The sequence below is a fragment of the Sphaeramia orbicularis genome, chromosome 3 (genome assembly GCF_902148855.1).
Source record: "Sphaeramia orbicularis chromosome 3, fSphaOr1.1, whole genome shotgun sequence".
Lineage (NCBI taxonomy): Eukaryota > Metazoa > Chordata > Actinopteri > Kurtiformes > Apogonidae > Sphaeramia > Sphaeramia orbicularis.
The window spans coordinates 33,100,963-33,128,662 of NC_043959.1; the positions used below are offsets into that span (position 1 = coordinate 33,100,963).

Below are 27,700 nucleotides of genomic sequence, written 5' to 3' on the forward strand. Positions count from 1 at the left end.
AGTAGTAGGGCTGTGCATAGAGCCCATTGCTATCCATCCGTCCAACCCAAATGTACACTGGTACAATTATTGGTCTGGCATTACTCTGCAATACAAACCTATAGTTCCCAGCAAATGAATGTAAAATAGAACTTACCGGCATTGTAGTAGCGGTCCAACTTCTCCCACAGAGGCTCACCCTCACGCTGGAGATTGGAAAGTTTAAGAGGTTCATAGATGGAGCCTGAGGAAGGACACATCTATTAGACATTTATTATACTAGTGTTAATGGCACAGATAGTGTCTTACACCATCTTTTTAGAAGTCTGTGCAGTTAAAACCTCGTTAATTCCCTGCTCCTCATAAAAGACTGGACTGAACTTCAAATGGATAAAGGGTAATAGATTTTTATCTTGGTGGTTTGAGATTTTCCTGGAGAAAACCTGTTGGTCTTAGCTTTTAGATGGAGAATGTGTCATTTCACACATTTAATTGCAAATGCAATTATAGCCAGATTCATGGTTAGTGATTCTAAAAATTGTTGCCTAAGGTACCTAAGATAACAACTTTTCAAAGTGGCCATAATGCAAATGTCTCAGTTCTTTTTTAAATTATTCTTATTTCAACATCCTTTACCTTTTCAGCAAGAAATAATTCACCTTCATTTTTTTGTGATATTGAAATGAGTGTCAGAAAATGCAACAATAGAGAAAATAATGAAACAAAAAACATGCCAACACTATTTTTTTCCTCACTGCAAAACACCACAACACAAAGGCTGGCATACAAAGTAATATTCAGAACAAAAGCTAAAATTTCAAATGTTAATGTGACTGGGCACATTTTTTCATCTGATCTGAAAGAAAGCAAAAGTTCGAGGGAACCCCCCCATCTGGTAAATTTTCTCTTTTTTCAGGCCCTTTTCACTTTGCTGAGATTTGCATTTTAATAGGTTCGACCCTGGGTCAATACCACAGGTACAGAAAAATTCACATTGTGACTGAAATTACCATAATTTCCATCATCTTAAAAGTTGCAGGGGACAAAGCCAATCCATTGCTTTTTAAAGATAACACATTTAAAAGAGCATAAAGGGAGTCCAATATACCCGTTTAATTTCTAACACAGAATCAGACAAATGCGGGCTGTCTGTCAGTGCTGTTTGGCTGGCTTTAAGCAACCCCATGACAAACTAACCAGTGATCCAGACCTCTGACATGAGCAGAGAGGCAGAGTGCAACAACACTCCGCTGTGCACTTACTGTGATTCACTTCATCTTTCACTTTTACAACAGTATGCATTATATTTCACTATAGAGAACATGAGGGGTTCTGACTCTATTCACTATCCTTCTTCAACCGGGAACGTGGCTAAAGCAATAGAAGGAGAAGAGCTTAACCATGTAACCATCTTATGTTGTGTTTTCCTATTGCCATAAAATTAAAGTGTTATAGTTTTAAATACTATTGACTGTTTCTCACTATTTAAAGAAATGACTAATACAAATGAAATAGGCTCCATTAAAATAAGTCATCCCTGTTGTGCAGTAACTTTTGCCTAAGTATGATTTACCTACTCATATTTTCTTTAACAGCAGTCACATATTAACATAAATGTAAGTTATAATCAGGTTTTGCCTTTTACACACCTTTTTATTCAATATGCATTTAATGTTACAATCAACCTCCACAAGAACTATAAACCATGAAATGATAACACTTCAAAATAATCTTAATGTTATGGACAAGACTGAACAGTCTCTGCTCAACCTCTTACATCAGGGGAAACAACAGTTGTTTTATAGTGCAAAAAGATTTTCTTTGTCTTTGGAAATACATTACAATTCCATTGATACCATTTTTGAGAACTGATATACAGTCACGGAAAAAATTATTAGACCATCACAAGTCATCCAAAACAATGGTTATGCAATCAAGTACCAATTCCTGTGTGGATCATGTGACTAAAACAGACAGAAAAGAAAACATGGAATGCCTAAAAGCACCGTTTTTGGCAGTACAATGCCATAGCTATTGATGTAAGAACTTAAGTGATTTTGGTTATTATCAAGAAAACATGGAAAATGGCTAGATATCAGCTCTTAAACTGAACTCTTATGAGCTATTTTTGTTGTTACCATCATATTTGTCCAAACAAATGTACCTTTAGTTGTACCAGGCATTAAAATGAACAAGAAATTGAAGAAATCAAGGGTGGTCTAATATTTTTTTCCGCGACTGTAGTTATATTTTTCTACAAAATTCATCTGAAAGAAGCTTGAACTGTCAAAATGTTTTTCTAAATGTAATCGTACTTATTACACTCTTCAAGTTCCACTCTGTTATGAGATTTCCTACAAAATATTTGTCCAGCAAAATAAAAATTTAAGTAGTGTTTGTCTGAAGATCTACAGCTAATTCACAGAGTGGAAGTTCTAATAAAATTTCATGTAACGCAAATGCCTTTTCAGATCTGTTCTACTAAATAATTCTTAATATTTATTATTTTGTCAGTCTGTGAGCTTGGACAGTGTGTAGTCCTAAAAACAGATTGCTATATCCATTCAAAAGATGCAATATTATTTCCAAGAATTCTGAAGCCAAAATGCTGTTGGAAACCAGGAATGACACAAACTGTTATCCTCAAAAAATAAAAACTTTTATGATTTAGAGAAAATTGAGCTTTAGAGTTTAACAAGGCCAACCTGTTTTTCTAATATTCGGACTCATGGAAAGCTTCTTATGTGCAGATACCAGTATACTTTTCTTGTGGCGTTTACCCTCTGTGGCCATCTGTATTTCACAGTCACTGCATTATTTTCCTGCACTACTTACCAAGTCTGTGAACTTTCCGATGAGGCCGGGCATTCGCTGCCAGTGCACCAGCCATGCTCAAAAAGGTGAAATTAAGGCCAATCGTCTCTCAGATAAATCACAAATCTATAGCAATTCACAGGAAGGAGTTAGTAGAACAGAGTTAGATTGTGGACATGCAGAAATCAACACATAATTATACTCCTGAGGTGATGGTGATCATGAACAACATGCAAAAAAAATTACAATGCATTATATTTGCTTGGGAATGAACATTATTTTGACCCTTTAGTGATAGAGTCATGATGAAATGCAGTTTATACAGTAAATGACAATTCTATATTTAGTATATGTACATTAATAACTACATAAGTAAATTAGCACCGTATGTATGTTAATGCTTCACTTCAAAATGTTATGATCTCTTTCTCCTGTAATGATGTAAAATGATGACAGCTGTAAAGAGGAAAACTTTATTATTTAGAAATTATTTAGAAAGACAGACAAATGCTCCTCTATAATTACAACAGAGTTAAATCTATGATTAAAACAAATGGAATTAAAGTCACTATGTTCAAGAGCATGGGCTGGCAACTTTACCAATGAAAGCTGACACTTTTATATGGAATTGGAATATCTGTAGTTCCCAAAATTAGTTAAAACCATATATTTCAAAACGTGTTGCATTGGTAAGTTTGAGCAAATCTTTGTACTTCTTAAGACAAATAAATCAGCACAATCCCTCTTGGATTAACTGAAAAATGTAATATCACAAAACTGAAACTGGGGCTGTTTTTCTAAACTCATGAAAAGCTTTCGTTTTAGAGTTGTGGTTCCTGAAGGACAAGAAGGCCACAAATACATGATGATCTTATGATGCATTCTTGGAAATTAATTTATCTTGAGTAATTCTGTTAGTGAGCTCAACCTACCAAACTTTAGGTCTATGTACTTTGACTTATGTAAGGTTTTGACTGAAGAACTTAGACTTGTAGTGGAGCATTGTCAGTGTGGTATAATACTTCTTCCACTACAAACTGTATGGCTATGGTGGTGTCTGTGTAAACTGCATCACTAGATATCATGTTGCTTTTGTGGTGACTCAAATGCAAAGGTACAGTGATATGTGCAACATCCTTCTAAGTTTTAAAATACTGCACTGGTCTGACAACCTGTGTAAGATCTGTCATCTTCCACAAGACCACACAGGCCCCAGCTGACACCTTATGTAGTGCACACTGTGTACTGAACTATGGTTAAGATAGAACAGCTACAGAGACCTGGTGAGAAGCTCTTAAAATAGCCCATGAGTGCTGCACATGTACACCTCTGACCTTTCATGCTTCCAACGCCACTGCAGTGGGCAAACAGATTAAAATCACAATTACCCCCGTGTTTAGTGGTTTTACAAACACACGACCTCACACAAGCAAAACTGACAAAATCGGTCGTGTCATACTGTACAATGTCATGCAAAGGAATGAGCCAGACCTGATCTTTTTGATCGGGCTTTGAATTCCAGGAGTTTCCAGCCGACATCTGCCAAGCTCGCCATGTTTACAAAGTGTCACATTTAAAGAGACACGTGAGGACTTCCGAAGAAGCCCTTCAAAATAAAAAATGCAGCAAGCTTCCGTACTGCTGTTTTACAACTATCGTCTTCACATTTTCTTTTTAGGTTTTTACTGAATAATTATCACATGTTATTACGGTTTGATCTCATAAAATATTCTTAACTGAGCCAGTTTCCGCTTCATTTTCCGGTGAGATCCGTGCATCGATTTTATTACGAAGGCACATCTATGATTTCCGGTTTTGCAGTAGCTAAGTCTCTTAGCTTGTTAGCAAACAGCCCGCTGTCAACCTACCCTTTAGTGCGACACAGGCGTAAACAAGGAAGTGATAATATTGTCTTACTGACTTTTTGTCATGCACCACTCTCTGATAAATCCGAGATAAAAAAAAAAAGAATATATTCAATATTTAAAATCGCTACTTAATGTAATGGTGTGCTTGATTAAAATAAACCATTATTCCGCCCTGCCGTAAAGCACTTTGCCGTATCGCAGTTCGTAATGTTATGAGGAGCTGGGCCAGCAGAAGGATGGCGATATACAAGTATAAAGTTTTCACATTTTTGTGTCTCTTTGGAGGATTGTATAGCATACATGCCCTTCAGGATGTAACGATGGACCTTTTCGGCGCTCAAAATTACGGGACGGTGGCAGCGTTTGGAGATTTAAACTCGGATAAACAGACAGACATCTTCATTATCAGAGATCGTAGGTCTTCATTTTTTTTTTTTTACTGCTTATAATATTTGGCAAATTAGTGGTAGCGTCTTTTTGGGGAAAGTATATTATTAATGGTTAAAGGGACTACTTTGTTCCTGTTCGTATAGTATCCATAAAGATAGAATTAACTGCACTGTTTCTTACATCATGGTTGCTGTTATTTGCTTTAGCTAATACTTAAGTACACACGAGTGACTGAGAAATGACATCATAGGAGTGACTTAATATTATTGTGACTTCTTTCTTTCAGAGTCTGAGGTGGTGATATTCTTGGCTGACTCGAAAACACCTTACTTCAAGCCCACAGTTCACATAAAGAATGACGTCTTGTCAGAGTAAATATTCTTAAACACTATTGTTTAATCTGAGTTAATTTTCCATATGCTTTCATATGCGTACACTTAACCTAGTTTGTAATCATAGTAATTGGAATACATGAGAATTAAAATAACGTAAATGTTATATCTTTATACACACATTGTTGGATTTTTTTTCTACAAGGTAGCTCAACTTATCAGAACACCACCTTTTTCATGCCTAATTCCCCTCTATTTATTACCACCAAGGATGTGTCTCAGTTCATAGGGTGGTTATGATCATAACACTTTTCTTTAAGCTTTTAACACTTATCAAAATGTTAGTACAGAACATGATTTTAACCCATTTCCTTCCTGTTTCAGTGCTGTCTTCACCAGCGTCGTTCCTGGTGACTATGATGGAGACTCTCAGATGGACGTCCTTCTCACAGCTCAGACCAGTTCTGGGACAAATGTTTACATTTTCTGGGGGAACAACAGGACATTAGGTACCAGAGTGTGACTGGAGTAGCGTTCAATGATTGGATCAGCATGTTTGAATCTAGACCACCAAATGATATGTATATTATACTTATTGATAAATACAACCAATCCATTCACACATATGTTGTTAGCTGTTTCTCTAAATGATATAATTAAACATACAGCAGTCTTTGTCAGTATTTGCTAAATTTGGGCAGCAGAGGAATGAAAGCTGATGACGTAACAGATATTTTGATCATTTTAACATTAGTTTAACAAAAGTAAATCTTAAGTGCTGCACTACCTTGTGGTGTCACCATGTACTGGCTATCATTAAATTACTTGCTCTTGATCGAGGGTAAATTCTCTTAACAAAATTAGATCCACTGTGATAGGACCATGGTTAGGGTATGTTTGGATTTTAGCGTGAAAAATTTTATTGATCTTTAAATTTCAATTTGTTTGAGTCCTAATGTATTCATGTAATTATATTTCTTATGATATATGTGAACATTATTTCTTTATGGATCACAGATGAACTGATGATAAAATCTATCAGGCAGGAAACTTTAAACACATAAAATTCACATAAAATTCAGAAGTCTAGTCCTGAAAACCATAAATTTAACTTTCAGGGTTTTAGAAAAGGCATTCATCTGACAATGTGTGGCCTAATGTAATGACTAAATATGAAAATCATAGGTTTATATTAACATACTCTCTAAACCACATCCACTTTACTAAATGCAGGCACACTGGAAGAATTTGTTTTCAATCCTATCTGTGACAAAACTACACCAATAGATTCTGTTTCACTCAGAAGTACATGACTTAATATCATGTCAAAGTCTTCCATAGCCAGGCATTTCGTTAGAGCTGTGCCAGGCTCATAGATACCCCTGGCTCCATCCTGTATCATTATGGAATATGGGAAATAACTGTCTGGGTTATACAGCCAGTTTGTATTTCATTCGATGAATCTCACTTGTGTTGGGCATTGCCAGAGCTATAGATGGCAGTGTTAAAAACAGAGTGCTGCAGTACTGTGGATTAAAAAACTGGTGGAGAGAAATCATTTTGGTGAAATATGTGATCTTGAGAGCTCTGAAGACTTCATATAAAATGAAAAATATTTTTGTTGGATATTTTCAGCGCGACATTGAACTTTTTGTTCTTTAGCACAGTGAAGGGGATGGACTTTGAAAACCATAAACAACAGATAGCTGAAGAGGGGATTATGTCAGTTGAAAAAGTCACTCAATGGCAGGATTATTCCAGCAGAGCACATTCTGTAGGACAGACTGCATCTATGAAACTTTTGTGTATATTGGTTTATTAATGTGAATTTAAAGAACATATACTCAGATATTAGAGTTGATGCTCACCAACCATTTTTCCTGGAAAATGAAAAAAGAAGATATTTATAGAGTAATTTGGTAGTTTTCAAATGCCAATAGGAATACTTAATACAACTTTATTAATAATGCTTGATATTTAGAAGCACATTCAAATAGTTGAGTGCTGCTGCAGATATTTGCCCACTGATTGACTGCCTGTTGCTGCCTCTGTTCAATTTTTGCAGATATAGATGGGTGGCTAAAGCTGAACAAGACTTTCACAGATCAACCTCTTGTTATGGAGTAAGTATCAATTCATCACAAACATTCATTCTTCATATTTGGTGGTTATATTGCCTATGGAAAAAGTAATATATTTTACATTAGATTATTTGCTACGTTTGTATACCCAGTAGACCATCGTCTTAAAATACAGCCTAACCGTTGAAGCACTTAAGTCTTTGATATAATATTGCATTTGGAATGCAAATCATTAGCTAGTATCTGTTCATGTTCTTCAACTCTCATTTACATAAATAGAGTACTCAATTAATCTACCTAACTGTAAACACTTCACTGAGCCATTTTAATTTAAGTGTTAACCTGTTGCCTGCAGTTTTAATGGAGACATGATTCCAGACATTTTTGGAGTCATCAAGTCATCCAGTGAAGTTTGCTATCTCACCAAAAGGTACTGTATTGTTATTCACTTGTTCACTCACACTTCCCTCTGTTTAATTGTCATAAGCGGAATTGTGTTTTACTAGACTAAGCTATGAATACTTACCTTGTTGTTTTTCTTGTCTTAAGGATTCCAGTTTGGCAGAACGCTTTGAGTTCATCAGTCAATTTACGCATTCCGCACTCAAACGCTTTTATTGACCTCAACAAAGACTTCACTGCTGGTGAGTCAATGATATTTAATTAACGTCAAACGATGAAAAAATGGTTTTTGAGAACACAAAAAATACTCTTTAGAGAACACAAAGCTTCTGTTTTTTTCCAGGTAAAATTTGATCTTCATCTTCCAATTGATAAAATTATATTTTCAATAGCATATTTTTTTCTCAAGTGTTGTCTGTGAGTTTGTCTGGGAAAAAAGAAGTTTTCTGAAGGCGGGTTAATGAAGTTGTCATGTAACAAATTGTTTCAAGTTTTTTAAGGTTTATTTTGATTTTGTTTTGAAGGTTACTAAGCCGGAAAGAAATCAAGTGTGAAAATGCATTTGAGCCTTGAATTAAGATACAAGAAAACTAAATGGAGGAGAGAAAAACAGTACTGAAATGTCATATTATGTCCCTCTGGGTACGAGCAACCCCTGACTGGGTAAAAATTCAACATTTGATTACACAATGCTCCCTAAAGACTGGCATGCCTGTGGCACTACTGCTATTATCAAAAAAGGTATCATACATGTGTCTTCTCAGGATCTGCACACAAGTCTAAGTGTAATCTCTAGTGTCGCATTAATGTGTTTCCTCAAGGCATGACATTGTCAGAGTGTGGCAACATTTTGACTCCCTACTGTGTTTTTTTTAGTTTTATAGGAACTACATGAGGTTTTAAGTTGTAATGTGGCCATATTCCATCAATATTCTGCACTATTCTGTACTATTATCACTGGTGCTCAGAGTAAGAACCAAAGTGCAGATTTGCCCTGTGGGTTACTGGTCTGTTCTTTCAGTTTATTATTCCATTCACAGGCTACATATACATATATATATATATATATATATATATATATATATATATATATATATATATATATATATATATATATATAAATATAAATGTTTACCTCTAGGAGGGCTCCATACTACAGAGTAACTCATTTGCATGTTCTATTCTTTTTTTTTTTTTTTTTTTTTCATAACTTTCTATTACCTGAAGCATTTTCTGAGCTGTCATTGTTGAAATACCCTCTTAATTATTGTCATGATTGTGTTCTCTGGCAGCTGAAAACATAAATCCAATCTGCTTCCTTGAAAAATAGCAATGAGCTTTGAAGAAAATGCACATAGGAGGGGGTGATCAGATGTTTAGATGCTACCAGTGCCATTTTAGAATTTATGTTCTTCCTTGAAGCACTGTTAAAAAAAAATTGTATAGGATGCAGAAATAGTGTAGTTGTTAGCTTCGTATCTGTCTACTTGATTTATACTGCACGCTCCATACAGAGTGTAGCCCTTGGAGCAACATTAAAACATAAACATGATTAAAAGAAAAACACAAAATGAAAGAAAATAAAAATATCTAAATTTTAAAACAGATAATAAAATGTTAGAAAAGAGCTAATAATTTTGAATAATAGAAACTGATGATAAACTAAAAAAAAAAAAAAAAAAAAAAAAAAAGAACTCTTGGGGAATTACAAATGACCAGACACTTTAATTAAAAAGATATGCTCTGAAGTTTGCCCGCAGATTATTTTCTTTTTTATGAGGGAGCTCTGGGGATCAGACAAGAGTCCAAAACATATATGTAATGCCAGCAATTTTCAAGTTGACTGAGAGAGAAAGGAATACCCATTTTCTTCACCAGTGAATGGAGAAATCACAGTATTCTTGTTTTACAGCATCTCACCCCTGTCCCTCTGCCCAGTAAGTGTGGCACTGTCACTTAGACTTACGGGACGTTTTTTTTTTTTTACCCTCTGGAAACTAATCCTCATGTTTAAGGCAATCAGAGAGGATTTAGCCATGTCATACTCACTGCAGGTATCTTTTTGTGCCATGTGGTTTTATTCCCAGGTTTGTCGCAGTCTAGCCTGAGCAGATTTAAATTCATATTTAATCTGTTTAGTTCTTAAAAAGTCAATAAACTTTCACTTTTTGTAACAGGCTTAAAGAAACTCTTTAGCAATATTTTGGTGTTCATTAGTCAGCCAGCGGTAGCTTGTTTGTCATTCTCATTTTGCTCTTCACAGGCTATCAGTGCTGCAGGAAATAACTTCTTCATTTGCCCCCCCCCCCCCCCCACACACACACACACACACACACACACATAAATGGGACCATACAAGGACAGTGGTCATTAAATCCTTGTGACTTCTTAAGTGTGTTCAGCTGTGTTCAGATTATTGTGGGTGAATTTGCTGCAGGAGCATGAGAAGCAGAATTAGTGGGGCAAAAAAAAACTAATAAAACCTGCTGATCATTTGGCTGCCACCATCCGTTGGGGAAGGCAGATGTAGGGAGGAAGAGAGAGAAAAGACGAAAGAAGGCAGGAAGTGATTGGATTCGAGAGAAGTTCAGGCGAGAGGTTTCAAAGCAGAGGATCGTAGGACAGATAAAAGGCAGTGAGGCGGTGGGCAAGAGATGAGCGAGGCGGTTTGTGAGCGTGGCTCGGCTTGCTGTGACCACCTGCTCCTCTAAGCTGTAGCGGCTGGAGCTTCACAATGTGGCTTATTGAGAAAGCTTGAATTTCAGAGGCGGTCTGCTTCCCTTTAGTTTACTGGTGCTTGAGCTTGATGAGTAAGTCTAAATGAGTAGGAATATGAATGACACTTTATGCACCAGCTAAAATACATATGACATTAGTCTTCACTTTCAGCTCAGAGCCTCACACTGAATTGGTTGTTTTTCCTTTTTTGTGAATGTTACATTTAATACAAAATAACAGGTAGGAGCAGCAGCAGACAAACAACGGCAAAGTAGAAGTCCTAATTTGTCAAGGGTCTCTGGTGGCTTTAATGAGAGGGACTGGGGCTTCAGCTCTCCAGAGAGAGATGTCGAACAGCAGGGTAGTGCACACGAGGGCAGGGGCTGCATGCCTCTGCTTAGAGGGTATTAACATTAGTTTTTTATTTAAGTTTCATGATGTAGTGTACTAAACAGTTGACTGTATCTGCTTTGGCCTCACAAGTTCCATGGTGATGGAAGCTGGAAGTAGCATGTTGAGCCATTTACAACCCATGGTTTTTTTCATTTGGTAACATATTACCAACACTGATGCTTTTCATCACATTACAGTTATATCATGTCGGGGTTCACAGGTCAAAAAGCCTTATTAAGGTCCCTGTGGCTAATGGCAACTGGAGTGCTATTTTCCTTTGCATGTATATATCCATGTTGCTCTGATTGGGCAAATTGACTTGTGGAGTAGTAACCCATAATAAGCCAACAATGGCCATGGATGTATTATTAGATTCTTGACCCAAAAACGGCACCTGTTGGTTGGAACAGAAAGCTGCTCATTACTTCTGATTTGGTGACACTTCTATGTTCTGCTGCCTTTTGCACATGTGGACAAGGTTCACTCTGCATGTAGATTAGCACTTCACCTGCTGCCCCCTTCCACACCTTCACATGCTGCCCCCTTCCACACCTTCACCTGCTGCCCCCTCCGGCACCTTCCCACACAGACCAATGGGGGCTCAGATTGTACACTCAGTGATGTCACAGATTTTAAAAGCTATTTTTAGCAGCATTTAGATGATTTAAAACATCAAATTCATGTGTTATCTTTGTGGTCAATGGGGAAAATACTTTTTGGGCTGGCTGAGAAGAGAATTGGTGTCAGCTCTGAGTGCTGAATTCAGTTGTCCTATTACATCCCTGGTAATGATGTAATATTTGCCAGATATATTATGTCTGTTGCATGCATAAAAATTCAAGAAAAGCTTTCACTGGATATAAAACTCGTCAACACCCCAGGTGGTGGATGTGTTACCAGATTATGTTTGTGTTTTCCAGATGACAAATTCTAATATATCATTAGGAATGCCAACAAAACACTTGTTTTTCAGAGTTGGACAAAATACTAGTGAACAGGGGATGTTAGCACAAGATATATAAAAAATCTCTCATACAACAGTTTTGATTACTGGATGACTTAAGGTAAGTCAAAGGAAATGACAGTAACTGTACCCTGTCAGTAGGTCAGGCCTTTCATCACTGACATAATGTTGACACTGACAGGAATCCCCAAATGCCCTCTCTCACCTACCTGTAAAATGATACAGTGAGGTATTGTGTTAGTGTGGTCTGCAGAGGATGAGGGCCATTTCAGAGCTGTGTCACGACTCCAATCTCAGACCAGTGTCATAGCTGTAAACAGTCCCATGGTAGTGTATTGGCTGACCTCGCTGCATCAGCAGTGCCATTGAAAAAAACTCGGGAATTGTTTCCTGGCCAGTGTCAAGGCCTCATTTAGCCCGCTTATTGGACTCCCTAGCCAACTAACCTGGCGGCGACATAGTGCATATGGTGCGTAATCTCTTCTGTTACTATCATCCCCCTTCAGCCAGTGTCTCTAACAGCACAACATTCATAACAGCTTTGTGTCCGTGCTCTTTTGTTTCCCCGATATTATTTTGTCTGTCTTTGCCACATTTCTGTTTCTTTACTGTTCGAAGTGTGCCAGGGAAGACTGGAAAAATAGGTCTCATTATTGGTTAACCATTCCTTCCACATTTGCTCCAGCTCAGTAATATTTAGACCCCTGAAATAGTTTTTGTGCTATTAAAAAAATGTGTATGTACAGTATAGGCTTGGCAACTATTTTTAAAGCACAAAAAGATAACATTAAGTGCTGACCTTGTTTCATAGACACAGTTGTTCACGTCAGGTTGCTGCTCATCACAATGACACCTAATTAGCAGGAAAACAGCCTTTGTGGGACAGCCAGGACATGCAGCTTTATACAATAAATGGCTGATGTGAGCAGGTGCTTCACCAGCTCACAAAGCATGTGCAGTCATCAAAGCTGAATGACCACACAGGATGTCCTTATCATTTCAGTGGTTAAAAAAAGGAGTAGTAAAAGGATGAAATAAAGAAGTAGAAGCCCTTATTAGATTTGCCTCCAGTGGGGTATCATGGTAACCCACTGTGCTATACCACATCATGTCAATTCCGAAAGAGCACCAGGAGGCAGGAACCTAAAATGGGCTCGATAAGAACTTGTTCTGAGGGAAAAGGTAGTAATTGCAAAGTAATTATAGATGCCTTTTTGGGTAAAACGGACACAAAGACAGCAACGCTGGCATAAGAATCCATTGCTAGGCAACGGGCATACTAATGCTCTGTGCAGCATCCAATTAAAGTAGCTCTGTCTCGAAGTGGCTTGTTGATTGTCTGACTAATCATGTAGTGGTGGTGGGGGGAAGAGAACAGATTTGAAACCTAACAACACTGGCCAAAAAGGAGAATCGATTATGCAGGGATTAAGTTTACATTTGGGAGACAGGCTTAGCCATTTTAATGAGCATTTTAATTATCAGGGCAGTATGACAGAAGGACATTCACACATGTATACAGTGATGACTTATTGCATATCAGTGTAATGTTAAATATTTGATGATGACAGTATTCTAATATTGCTCTAGCTAATATAGTGTAATCATAATGCATTTTTGGAGCGTTCTTTTGGCATTATGTCATTAAACATGGAATGTACTGAATGATTTGCCCCTCAGTCTATTGTGTTGTATTGCTATCTATTGTATATTAGGTAAGTGATTAAATTAAATGTTGTCCCACCATGAAAATGATTATTACAGCCAATGAATAGGCTTGTAAACAAACAACTTTGAGACAAATAACTTTTTATATAGTTTGCAGATGTCTGAAAATTACTGAGGTAAATATACAGGCTATAAATGATTACACCTATGTTGTATCTTTAATAAGCTTTGTTTCCAGTTGAAGAAAATGCTGGTTTCAAGTTGATGTAATATAAAACCTACCATTTTTTTAGTGTCTGGAAAAATGCCCGGATGTCCTTCTTCCAGTGAGAAACTCTCTGCACCCACAGCCTTGTGTAGCCTACATCTTCATTAAAACATCACTTATGTTCACTGCTGTTCGTCACGTTCTAATTTCCTCATTTTATAGAGATTTGGAGTGAGCTCACAGGCATGTTAGGAGCGCCTGGTGCGATGCGTTAGCCCTTTGAGGTGTGTCGTTTGTAGCATCTCCGCCTCCAGGAAAGCTGGCGCACCGTCAAACGGGCAAAAGAGACACTGTGTTTATTTTGGTAAGCGCAAGTGTTTTTGCAGATAAATGAATAATAGAAATAAATGAGGCACAGCAGTGCCTCTCTGACTGTGACTGTAGCCTGAGGTGAAAGTGTCCCATGTTCTGTCCTAAAATAAATACACTTGTCTTCAAGGAAGTTTCATGGACATAGACAAAGGACAGTTCTAAATATTGATGGAAGCCCCCATTTGTGAACTTAAATGGACACGTTTTCTTTCCAAGTGTCAATGTATGCCTCCTGTTTGGATTTAATTAGTTTACATAAATAGAAACACATACACACATATACTAGTGGATTCATGACTAATACAATACTCATTACTCTTGATCATTTTCAACACTCCAGGTTTGGTTCCAGTCCATTAAATGAGCTTTCCTATGCTTGTTAAACTACGTCCATTAGCAGTTTTTATTTACACACATATGGATAAGTGCAGCATAAAAGAAGTGTTTGTGAGAAAAATAGGATGGAAAGTGTGTGTGTGTGTGTGTTTATGTAGGTGTGTGTACACGTGTGTGTGTGTGTCTGTGAGAGGGTTTGGCCATAATCCTCCCCATAGCTACTGCACCTACGTTGTTCCCTGTAATGGTTTTAGGAGATTATTTCTTCCGGGAATAGCATTGCTCCATTCTGTGCTGGTGTGATTTGCCATGTTTGTGAATGAGCCGTTTTGATAGATCGGGGTGGAAGTCACACAGCGTGGAGTAGGGCTACATATTGGCTTAGAGACGGATTTATTCTGCGGCGCTTTTCACTTTGTTCCTGGCCTGGATTCTGCATTTTATCTGTGTGTGTGCATTGTTGATGTTTAGGAGGGGTGGGTGTGTTCATGTTACAGTATACACATCAGGATACAGGACATTTGTTTGTTCATGTTTGTTTGTTCATTTGTTCATGTTCTTGTGTGTGTATTAGTCATGTATTTGTCAGTATGCCTGTATGAACACAATAACACAATAACCTTCTTTTGGCTGCGATTAGTATTAGCATGCACTTGATTGACAGTTTTTTTTTGTTTGTTTTTTTTAATGTAAGTGTTGTGACAAAGTTACCAAGCCACCCATGTTGTAGCCTCTGGGAGCAAATCTTTGAAAGAGAAACACATCCTTGAAGAGAATCTTTCAACCTTCTCATCCTCTGTCAGACATTTTAACTCAGGGGGAAAAATTGACTGTCATATTTCACTGCATTAACAAGTGAAGTGTGTATGATAGCATAGCTTACCGTGCCCGTTCTCCCTCAGCCGACAAGGTGCAGTACAAATGTATTTTTTTAAGATTTTCTTCTGCTCCCCTCGACACTATAGTAAATCGTCTTTGTGGGCTTTGGGCAAGTTTGGAAAAGCTCGTTTCACAGTCCACTGGTTCCTTGCTAGGAGAGGGACAGGGCCACATATCAACGGAGGTGGCCATTGAAGATTTGACTCCAACCACACACACTTCTGTCTCCCCCAATACCTCTGAAGGGAGGCAAGGACATTGCATCTTTTACTATACATTTTGAGAAACATTCTGAAAAGCTTCTCCAGTCATACACTGTAAGAGCATTACAACAATTAAATCAATACTAAATTTCAGTGATACAGAGGAGATTAGACTAGTTTAATCTAACGTGCCTTGACTACCGTAATGGCCTTTTATATGTGTCTGATAGAAAAACTGTTTGTTGAATGCAGCTGCAAGGCTCATAACTACAGCCATGTACATATTATGGGGCTTCAATTTGAGCATCTTTTGATTCCTCTATAACAAAATGGTTTTAAAGATGTTACTTTTGATTCCATTAGATTGTAGTCTTTGTAACCTCAGGCCTTATATCAGAAGCCACTGAGCTATTCCTGCCTCACTGGCAAAGGTTAAAGGTTAGCAGAGATTTGCTGTCAGGGCTCCACAGCTATGAGATGACCTTTCTGAAGATCTCACCACAGAGACTCTGTGGCCTGTTTTAGATATAGGAAGAAGGAAAAGGTACAAGAGGCCCACATGAGATGTCAGCCATGTGAATTCTTCATCACATGACTGCAGGAGGGCTACTAGCCATGGTGTTTCAGGCCTAGTGGCCACTTGAATCAGTTTGTACACACAGCGTGTAATGTTCCTTTTGTTAGCATTGCATTAGGCAGCAGATGTCAATAGATTGGACTGTGTATTCACAGACTAACCTTATCGCCTTGCTTCCTTTTGCCCTCTCACTGAGGCATCCCTCCAGTGTCTGTTGTAAAGCGAGGTATCTGTTTCACCAGTGACGGCTGTGACATTTCCTTCATAATGCCAAAGGCCGTTCCTCCGTCCAGCTGAGGCATGGATCAGTCTGAGGGTTAAAGACGGAGGGAACAAATCGATGCAAACAGACGAATACAGACTTGACTGATAGGCTGCGTCATGGCTTATAGCAGGACTATGGACAAATATATACACAGACACCAAAACTAGTGAGCTTAGGCACACACAAAAACACACGGCATTCATCTCACATCATTTTGCTTCATTACTGTCAGCCTCATTCCAACTCTCACACACACACACACACACACACACACACACACACACTGAGTGGACATTTGTCCCACGTTCTCCATAAACAGAACAATGAGATCAGTCAGTGTGGCGGCCTTCCTTGAGTCCATCTCTCTCACCATAAACCTGAGGGGCCAGAGCTCACAACGGTGAATCTGCACGGGTGTGTGTTTGTGTATGTGGATATGTGTGTTCATACGTCCCTTTGACAGCCAGCGGGGAAAGGAGTCACAGCTTGTTTGCTGAGTAACAGGCTAACAAATAACCTGCTCTGGGGCATTAGAGACATGGAGAAAAGAGAGGATCAGCTCTGTCCTTCTGTCTCACTCTCTATCTTTTTATCTCTATATCCGAGGTACAATTTGCCAGGAAATGTGGGGGTGAGGGGGATTTCCCCTTCTTTGGTCTATATATTCCTACCTCTGCTGAATAATTTTTCTGACCAATAGACAAAATTGAGCCTTTCTTTATATTGATAAATACTTCACCAATAGGTATCTATTTTGTTATCTGTCTGTTTGTCATTTTAGGTATTGTCATTGTCTCAATAAAGCACTGCAATCTAGTGCAAAAAATTACAAAATCAGAAATGGACTTTCACTGGCAGCTTTCATGTGATAACAGAGATGAAACCATCGGTAGGCACTGTGGTAATCTTGGTTACATTGGTGTTGATCCATGCACAGCTTACTAGAAAAACACTCAATAACAATACAGCAAGCCTGATGAAAAGAAAAATCAAGAGGATCCAGAACAGAATATCATCGTATTTTACAGGAAATCCTATTAAACTGAGGATGAAATTAGAGGAGCTCCTGTGGACGGATGTGACAAACAACCCAGGCTTACAAGCTAACGTCACACCTTCTGAGGCTAGTGTTGGAGGCATTGCTAAATTGAGAGAGCGTCAACAGTAACTTGCTGTCAACACAGACAGATCAGTTTAGTGTACAGCTTTTTCTATCCATATTGACTCTGAAACCAATCCTGTCTTTAAAGCAAAATCAGAAAATTAAATGTCCAAATAAGAAAAAAATGGACAATTCTAGTCTTACATGAAATGTATAGAACTGTTACGGAGAAAAAAAATATTTATGTTTCCAGCACAATTTTGTAAAGAATTTGTTATTATTTTCTATTGAACATCTAAAAGTATAATTATTACGTTGGTTATCCATATGAATTAAATAGTTTTTCAACACGCAGTATATGACAGTTTTGTATTAAAATATGTAAAAGTGACAAATTATTTTGTTAAATTGTATTTACATAATGTCATATTTCCAAAAATGTTCAGTTTCTGAGAAATAATTATTTTATGCAGTGTATACTTGTCAGTGCAACTAAATGTGACGTGAACAAAACTTGATTTACCTCTTAGTGAAGAATTTTCTGCTCTTTCAGTTAAATTTTCAGAAAATGCTTTAAGATATAACTAAAACAGAGACGATTTTGGTAAACTTCCACTATTATAATCATGGACTGAAGTTCATTGTGGTTCCAAAAAGAGTTGTAACAACAGCTTAACAGAGTTCAGAGTGTATATATTTACCAACTAGGGTTCATTATTTAGTTGAATGGATGAAAATATTTGAAACACATCCCTCCTTAACTATATCACACTGTCTTTACGTTTGTTTCTGTCTTTACTTTCAAATAGACATAACTTTTTTACTGTGTATTGCACTCAATATCCTTTTCTGTTCTCCACCACTAGTTCCACATCCGTAATGGCTTGAATAGATGTTGTTGATGATGAGTGAAGTGACAGTATACATGCACAAACACATACAGCGTATCAGACACTAATGCAGCATCCACAGTGTTGACTGTCAACTCCACTCTGCACTGCATCACAGACAAACCAACACTGCTGCCGCAAGGCCTTTTAGAGGTACAAGGAGCAGGTGTACAGCTGCTGATGTACTACTGTTACTGGCCTTGGACTGGCCGTGTTAACTGAAGAAATGATAGACAGGGACTGGTAATGGAATATAGAATGGACCTAGTAGGAAAGGCCAATAACAAAAAAACAAGGAAAAGAGTCACAGAGTCTAAAAATGGCTCCTTAAAATATAATTTCCCTGAGTTGCTCAGTCTTCATACTTTTTTCTCTTTTTCTCATAACCAGAGATAGATTGGGTTTTTATAGCCAAGAAAATAATTTATTTTTGGGTGTTTTATAGTATAATCTTTTATGATGATTATAGCCCAGATGCAGTGCTTCATTCACAGGTTATGAATAAAGTCATGTAGTTATCTGTTTCAATATATAGTCCTTTCATCAGGCAGCACAAATGAATCAATAATCACAGCTTTAAAGCTGTCATGTCTCCCCTTATCTCTGCTGCGGTCTTTACAGTCACGCAACTATGAAATCTAAGATGTATAAGAGGGATAAAGATTGTATATATACAGGTACAGTGTGTTCTGACTCGGCTGACTCACTGATCTCACTTTCCTTGGATCGGTGCCGATGTCTAACCCAGCCCTGACAGCACCATAAAAGCACACCAGTGTTTTTAATAAGCTGCTAATTGGAAGCTTGCAAGCACAGGCTGGCTGAGTAAAATGACTGCTCATTTTAGTGAACATCGATGAGGCTCATGGTTGCCACAATGCTGAAGGCAAAGGACACAAGAAAAGGAGAGTGTGGGTGGGTTAGGATGGTGTAGTGTGTACATGTGTACGCCTGTGCGCACACTGTTATGAGAGTAACAGGGGATTGGTGTGAAGAGAGTAATTAGCTACATCTCTACACACTATCTCTCTCTCTCTCTCTCTTTCTCTGTCCCTTGCTGTTCTGCGCTTTTAGCCAATTTGGCTTCACGGCATTATTGCTTTAATGATCAGTCGTGGTTTGGGAGAAAATGACTACTGCGGGATCGGACTTTCTGGAAAAGCAGTCACTACAGCGAGTCAAGAGTGAAGTGATTAAATCGCAGCTTTGACTTGCAGTGATATAGCTATCCTTTTGTTTAAATTTAGGTCACGAATAGTGCCTTTAATGTGCTCATCCATCGTTGCTGAGTTACAGATCTGTAACTGCTTCCAGCTCACTGAGCTTTGGAGTCATAACACCTCTTGATCCACAGCAATGATGCCACTGTCCTGAGCTACCGAGTATGGCAGATAAGGTGGGTATGTGGGTGCTTGTGAAAGAGAGAGTGAAACAGATAAAAGGATGGTGATAGTGAGACAAAGCATGAAGATATATTCTTCCGCCTGCTGCTGTCTGTTCTCCTCAGTGTCAGAGTTCTCCTTCTCTACTGAGGCTTAGCACCCGCCTAGCATCACCCTATCTGTTTATACAGAGGCTAATAGGAAGCCTGGTCTTTATCCCCACACTGCGGCTCAACATAATGGAATAGAGAGACATAATGCTGCTCGAGTCAAACAGTCAGCGGAGGCCTTTAAATTGCTTCCAATCCCCTTAACAAATCTGATGGAGAGGCTATGAATAACTCAAGGACCTCCTCTTCTCTTCTCTTCTCTTCTCTTCTCTTCTCTTCTCTTCTCTTCTCTTCTCTTCTCTTCTCTTCTCTTCTCTTCTCTTCTCTTCTCTTCTCTTCTCTTCTCTTCTCTTCTCGCTTTCTTTGTGGAAACATAGAATCAAGTTTTATTAACTCAGTTTTATCCACTTTTTTTTAAAAGGGAAGATCCATTTTAATGTGTTTATCTCTTTCTGAAAGCTTCTTACTCATAAACAAAACTATATACATCATACAACTCTTTTCTCTCATAGAAAGAAGTCTCAGATAACATCTACCAGATATGATGCATAATAGTGTCCTTTGGAGCATCCTGACTTGTTAATCCATTGGGGTTTTTTTTGGTGCATGCTGATATTTAACCTGCACAGAGATGAGTCACCCAAGTCCTCAGGCATGCTGTCTTTGTCTGCTAACTCCATTGTGCTGTTTGTTTCCAGTGTACTTGAGCTGTGGTAGCTGTGGCTCTTGACACCCTGTCATTAGCAACCAACACACTTGCAATTATTCTGTTACTGTTAAAGGACCGGCTGATTGAAGATGATTGGATGGATCACAAAACGGATGACAAAGAAATCCTCACAGAAATGCAAACGCAGATATTTAAATAATGTACTGAAATGGGCCATGCAGTGTGGAGGCGGGAATGTGTGTGTGTTTATACAGGCAGTTCATCATGTACTTGTATATGTGGGTGTGACAGTGCCATTTGTAGAGAAGAGACAATTTAACAAAACAGAGAAATCTGAGTGTTTCTGCAAGAGCAGAGGAACGCAGAAGAAATAATCAAGTGATTATAGATTGCCTCTCTTGCAATTAAAGGATTAACATGTTTTTTCTTTGCAGAGATTTGTTTCGTAAGCTTGTTTTTGGTATTGACATACACCTTGAAAACTGGTTGGCCTTAGCATCTGGTACATGAGTCTCTTGGTTTTTCTCTGTTGTCTCCCTTTTTTTTTTTTTTTTTTTCTAAAGCCGAGCCCATGCTAAAGCTTTCACACTTAGCATGTCTTTAATTATCTGGCGACATGACATACCACTTAGAGCTTGGAATCCCTGGTGCTGTTACGCAACCTCGCCCTCCCACACAAAAACACATTTATATACCTCAATTATGTATGCATCTATCCTGAGTGGTGGAGTATGACAGCTCTATTAGCTTAGGCTGTGACTGTGTACATGTTCTTGTTGTTGTGGAGTGCTGCATCAGCAGTGTCAAGGCATCATTTTAGGTTTGGAAATTTTGTTAACCTGAAGATAATGAATAAAACTCAATTAGTGACAGAGCTTTGAGAAGAGCATTAATGAAAACAAGCTTGTGGGTTATTCATATAGTTGCACCATTTATTCACGCACAGATTAAATATTGTGTACATTTTTGTTCAGTTTTAATAGCCTCGTTGATGTGGTCCACCTACAGGTATCAGAAGCCTCATAAACACCTACCACTATGCAGAACATACCGTGAACTGAGAAAAACAGCAATGAAGAATGTAGGTCAAACACATATATTGTTTTAAATGAGAACAGACAGACTGACCTTAGACTAAGTAAAGATGTTATGACACCTATTCATTTAAAGACTGTGGGCCTGTAAAACATATTTATCATACTCCCTTAACTGCACAGACTTACTGTAAATAGTTTGTTAGATCTGAGCATTTAGGGCATCCCTAAAATTGCCATATAAGATGAGATGTTTGTGAGGGAGTTATTCACAAAACTGAAGAAAAAATTCAGACTGCATATTTAAGTTCAGCCAATGTCAAATCACCAAATTAAGCAGCATCACTATTAACTGTTAAACTCCTAGAAATATTTTTGTAGTGACTTCCCAGTGAAGTCTTTTCTACATTTAACATTTCCAAAGTGGTTCATCACTATTTATTATATTATGCATCATTGCATTGCATTGCATTATGCATTATTATATTATATTATCCTTTGCATTTTGCATTTTTCTGTGAAAATCAGGTATTTTCCTATATTTAATTTACTGATCATGTTGAGGTTCATAGATGTTCAGAGTAATAAAAATGTTATTTTGTACGAAACAAAAAAATGAAGAAAAGTGACTTTATTAGCAAAGTATATTATTAACTGAATATACTGTACACTGAGCAAAAATAGAAATGGAACACTTTTGTTTTTGCTCCCATTTTTCAAAGATCTAAGACTTTTTCTAACAAAAGGCCTATTTCTCTCAAATATTGTTCACAAATCTGTCTAAATCCATGTTAGTGAGCACTTCCCCTTTGCCTAGATAATCCATCCACCGCACAGGTGTGGCATATCAAGATGCTGATTCGACAACATTATTGCACAAGTGTGCCTTAGGCTGACCACAAAAAAATGCCACTCTAAAATGTGCAGCTTTACTGTACTGGGGGGGTCCAGGGGGGTCAGAAAACCAGTCAGTATCTGGTGTGACCACCATTTACCTCAGTGCAACACATCTCCTTTGCATAGAGTTGGTCAGGTTGTCGATTGTGGCCTGTGGAATGTTGGTCCATTCCTCTTCAATGGCTGTGCGAAGTTGCTGGATATTGGCAGGAACTGGAACATGCTGTCATATACGCCGATCCAGAGCATCCCAAACATGCTCAGTGGGTGACGTCCGGTGAGTATGCTGGTCATGCAAGAACAGGAATGTTTTCAGCTTCAAGGAATTGTGCACAGATCCCTGCAACATGAGGTGATGGTCGTGGATGAATGGCACAACAATGGGAGAAACAGGTCTTTTGTGTACATAGAAGAAGTCTTAGATCTTTGAGTTCAGCTCATGATAAATGGGAGCAAAAACAAAAGCGCTGCATTTATATTTTTGTTCACTGCAAAAACAAGCATTCACAATCACTGTCATTTGTCAAATTATGTGAGTTTTAGTGGTGAATCAGTTTAGCAGATGACAGTATTTCCATGTTCACCACAGAGCCTCTGAACATCCAAATGAGTCATATCTGATGTCAGTGAAAAGCTGAGAACCTGCATTTTACCTGAATTATTTCAATGTATTGATACTGATAGGAATAATGGTTGAAAAATTATTGAACGCTTTAGATCAGTAGATTTCTTTGATCTCTGGCAGCTGTTTAGGTCTTTAACAGGTTAATATGATACATACCTGTCAACATGAGACTTTGACCACCCAACCAAAGAGTGGATTGGGTTTGACGTGTGGCTACATTAATTGACTACAGTTTTATAGAGCTAAAACCAGAAACACTGTGAACATCCGTGCATTATAGAAATTGAAACAAAAACAAGCATCTAAATTCAGCACTTAGAGCAGAATGTAAGTAAACATTTATTTAGGAGACTTGTAAATATCACACAGAGCCTTGTTTAGTAGTCTCAAGTGTATTGTATACCCTAATTAATTAATACGGTATAACAGATAAGGATCATTTAGTGTCTCCCAGTGACATGTTTATTTTAAGCATAGATTAGAATAGGATATAATCACAGATTCATCAGCACACACTCCTGGCTGAAACAGACATTAACACTTCAGCACAAGAGAACACTGCATGTCATGAATGTTTTAGCAAGAAGACACAGGTTTTGGATTTGCACTAAAAGTGTAAGTTTTTATTTCTTCTTACAGTTATCGCCATCTTGTAATGGAAATTGAACATGAATGCTGACTTGGACTGCTTTTTCCATGCAACACATTTAACTCTGTGTGGCATATTTTATAAAAAGCATAATTTTTTGTCTAGCATTGCTGTTCATTAAAGGTTCAACATAAAAAAAAATTGTGCGTGCTTGTGTGCTTATGGAAAGGTGGAATCTGTGTCCTGCTGATTGCTTGTGTTCTAACAGATATGATTATGTTGACAGATATAATTGTACGAATTGAATGTAAGGGTACAAACGTACCAGTAGAGCAGAACATGACACGATGAGAATGATGAGGGAATGGTTGATTTAATTTAAAAAAAATTGTGAAAAGCATATTTCACAACAAATTTGAGAAGAGGTCAATAAAGAGACTTGATAGATAATGTATACACTGATCAGCCATAACATTTTGACCACTGACAGGTGAAGAGAAGTTATTATCTGGTTACGATGGCAGCTCTCTGTGGGTGGAATATATGAGGTAGAAAGAAAGCATTTAGTCCTTGACATTCATGATTTGGAAGCAGAAAAATGGGTGTGTTCAAAGATAGGAAGAGCTTTGACAAGGATGGTGTTGACTGAGTCAGAGCATGTCCACAACTGCAGATCTTGTTGGTGTTCCCAGTAGGCAGTAGTTAGTACCCACCAAAAGTGGACTAACGATGGACAGAATGATCTCAACCTATGCCAAATTGAAAAATAAATAAATGAATGAATAAAAATAAATAAATAAATAATCATTCCTTAATAATTAAATGATAAATGACACACAGTAAGTATAATGTAAAATTTAAATAAAACTTTTTGTATATAATATAAAAGAGGATACTATTACAAACATGTTGTTTTTTCATGTTAAAGCACTTTTCTCAACTTGCAGTGTCGATGTAGCCCAAATTAATTAAATAAATAAATAACCAAGAGAATAATCAGGGAGGCATAATCACACACAATCAGCAGTGTTTTAAAGCCAACTGATTGGTCATGTCTCTACAGAGGTCTCTTGCTTTTCTTTTTCTACTGAGCCATGGGTTGATGGGATTAGCAAGGTTTAATGGTTGTGTTGGTCAGCACCAATCATACTCGCTTAACAGGATTATTGGTTGCTTTTCATGATACTGGGACAGCCATGATTACTAGTCCGATTTGGTTCATACTGTTGTTAACGTTTTCTTTTGTTGGCAGCTCCAAGAAAAAGTCTGGATTCTTTTAGGTCTCATTTTTATAAATTTATTGTTGACTTGATCTGATCACAAACAGAATATAACTCAGCTGAGGATCCACACCCCAAGCGGGGAAATGGATCCTGAACATTGCAATGCACATCACTTTTATACTCCTTGTAAACTGATCTTCAAACTATGGGCTGTGCTAGGTGGGCTGGGTCACAGAAAATGGACTGGTGTCATCTTACTCTAAAGTCAAACTGATGAAATTCCTCAATTCAATGCAAAACCCCATAATGACCGTGTTTACCTCTTATCTCTTGTTGTTTACAATCGTCTGTGGGCATGTGTATTTAAAAGTGTGCCTAAGATAAAACCTAAGTCCTATAGTCATAAATCTGTCAGTTTAGTATGCGACCAAGATGTGACCTATCCTAAAAAATTTACGACTGACCAGTGACACAAAGGAATCCTAACTAATACTGACTAATACTAATACTGACTAATATGTGATTAAACTTAAGAATTCAACTATCTAAATTAAAATAATATTTCACTGTCTACTAGAACTTATAAAAATTTCTTGTTCTTCTTTGTCAGACAGATGGAAAAAAGCTAATTCTTTTAACTTGACATGTTTTGGCTGCAACCCGTAGCCTTCCTCAGGAGGGACACTTGATGTTACTGTGACGTGTCATTGTCAGCTGTTTTATCCTGGTTTGCCAGGCAACAGGGGACGATTATGCCCCCTGCTGCCTGGCATCCCACAGAGGACAGCATCCCAGGTGTGGGATAAGGTGTAGGATCCCTCATCCCCGCCAAGGACTATGAACAGGGATGAGTTAATTATGAATTAAGGGATGAATTAACTTGTCTCCATCTGTCTGACAAACAAGACAAGAAATCTTTATAAGCCATGATCACTGTTTGATGTCACCGGTGCGACAATCACATGCTCAACCGATGACCTCTAAGTGTTTTAGACTGAAGCATAGACTGTAAATAAAGATGGACAGTATGATGTTCCTGTTCCTACAGAAAAGTGAAGCAAAAAAACTGCAGTTATTGGTGCCTCTGTGTTGCCTCTGTGATGTGTATTGGAGCAACGATATGTCTCTTAACCAGTTTTCCTACATGTGTCACAGTCTCTACAGAGATTGGTCAGTACAGCTGTTAACCATGTGATTAGACAAAAGAGAATGGTTAGAACTTAAGCACTAATCAGCCTGATGAAATTTGGCTAAAAAGACAAAAATTGCATACCGTTAGCTTCATAGAATAATTGCCCAAGTAGATTAGGGTAGGGTTAGGGTTAGCTTTACATTTTTCAGGTCATATCCAATGATGAAAAATGAATCATCAGTATTAAGAGAGTAAAGTTACGCAGATATCACAATTTGGTCAAAAATAAGACGTAGGCAATTGTGCTATAAGGTTAACCATATAGGGAAATTTTCCTGAGGGTTCAGTACTTATTACCAGTCTGTGGTATGTATGTCTACTGAAAAGAAGCAGGGCTATACATTCAACATGGTGATTTCACAGGTGCTTTCTGTTTTTGTTCTGTTTGGTTCGGTTGTGCTCTGTTTTGTTGTCTTTGTCTTTATAATATCTCTTTTAACTTGAATGACTCCCTAAAAGGCCCTTGGCGGCCCAGTAAAAGTTCCTGGAACAATAAAACTGTGTTAAAGTGAATGATGGTGGCAGCTTTTAGGTTTATATTGCTAGCTAGTTGCCCTTTATGAGACTGTGTCGAATGTTCTCTGGCAGTGACTGTGAAAACGCAAGAGAGGAGAGAAGGACAATGTACTGAAGAGGATAATGTCAGTAAGATCACATTAAGATTACTTTATGTTTCATGTTACCAAAGGGAATTGGGTATTGTTCCTGTGTATATTCCCCATGACGTGTCCGTATCTAAAAATGCATTCAGGGCAAATCAGATAACAGGGTCACCTCTGCTGGAGCACAGGGCATCCACGGACACAACCGGTTGAAGTGGAGCATCCTGGACATGTGCACTTCCCAGTTTGAATCATTAATTCACACCTTTCCAGCAACAAAAACTCATGGGAACGTTGATTTTGGACTGGCATGAAATTGTAGATAAGGAGAAAAGTTAGTGCAGGAAGGAGTTTGGCAGTAGTGAGCTTAAAAACAAAAAGAAATGAGTAGTGAGAGGAAGTTCCCCTACGGTGAGGAAGTTAAGTGTTTACAAGATAAAGAGTTCTCCATGCGTGTCTCTGCTCCACCGTCTACCTCATGCCTCTCTCACTGACACGCCGCCATCGCATCTAATCAGCCAATCACGGTTGGATTCTGTTTAAGAGGCCTGATTGGCTGATTAACCAAGCTCATCAACACACCACCCGCTGTGGTTAAAATACAGACAGGAGCATACACACTGTTCAAATTACTGAGCATAACCAGGAATGCGTCTGTACATATGCATAATCTATGCATCCTCTTTGCATTTCTGAAAGGTTTTCAGTGTGTGTGTGTGTGTGTGTGTGTATAGGCAACATGTCTGCAAGTCCACAAAGTTTGAAGTTAGAAGTTGAGCTGTCTCACCACCTCAGGCTCTTGAAATTAAAGTAGCTTTAACTTTATGTATGAATCTTAATGTTTTATTTCACAAGGCTCTGTGCGTATGTGTGGGTGTGGGAAGGACTTGAAATGAGATTGTAGTCATATTTGCATTTACATAAAATGTGATAAA

The 27,700-nt window shown here is 38.0% G+C and overlaps 2 protein-coding genes across 4 annotated transcripts in view; one reads left to right on the forward strand and one right to left on the reverse strand.

Moving 5' to 3' along the window:
• phkb (phosphorylase kinase, beta) overlaps positions 1–4,358 on the reverse strand; it is a 175,610-nt gene extending 171,252 nt beyond the window's left edge. For both annotated transcript variants that reach the window (XM_030161068.1, XM_030161073.1), the window contains exons 1-3: positions 4,285–4,358; positions 2,815–2,919; positions 137–223 (exon numbers count right to left, since the gene is read on the reverse strand). In XM_030161068.1, coding sequence (XP_030016928.1) covers positions 137–223; positions 2,815–2,869 — 142 coding nt within the window. In that variant the 5' untranslated portion in view covers positions 2,870–2,919; positions 4,285–4,358. The remainder of the gene's footprint in view (positions 1–136; positions 224–2,814; positions 2,920–4,284) is intronic.
• A 346-nt stretch (positions 4,359–4,704) lies between these two features.
• itfg1 (integrin alpha FG-GAP repeat containing 1) overlaps positions 4,705–27,700 on the forward strand; it is a 177,823-nt gene continuing 154,827 nt past the window's right edge. For both annotated transcript variants that reach the window (XM_030161084.1, XM_030161093.1), the window contains exons 1-6: positions 4,705–5,075; positions 5,338–5,422; positions 5,768–5,892; positions 7,449–7,506; positions 7,820–7,894; positions 8,014–8,108. In XM_030161084.1, the coding sequence (XP_030016944.1) occupies positions 4,874–5,075; positions 5,338–5,422; positions 5,768–5,892; positions 7,449–7,506; positions 7,820–7,894; positions 8,014–8,108 (640 nt within the window). In that variant the 5' untranslated portion in view covers positions 4,705–4,873. The remainder of the gene's footprint in view (positions 5,076–5,337; positions 5,423–5,767; positions 5,893–7,448; positions 7,507–7,819; positions 7,895–8,013; positions 8,109–27,700) is intronic.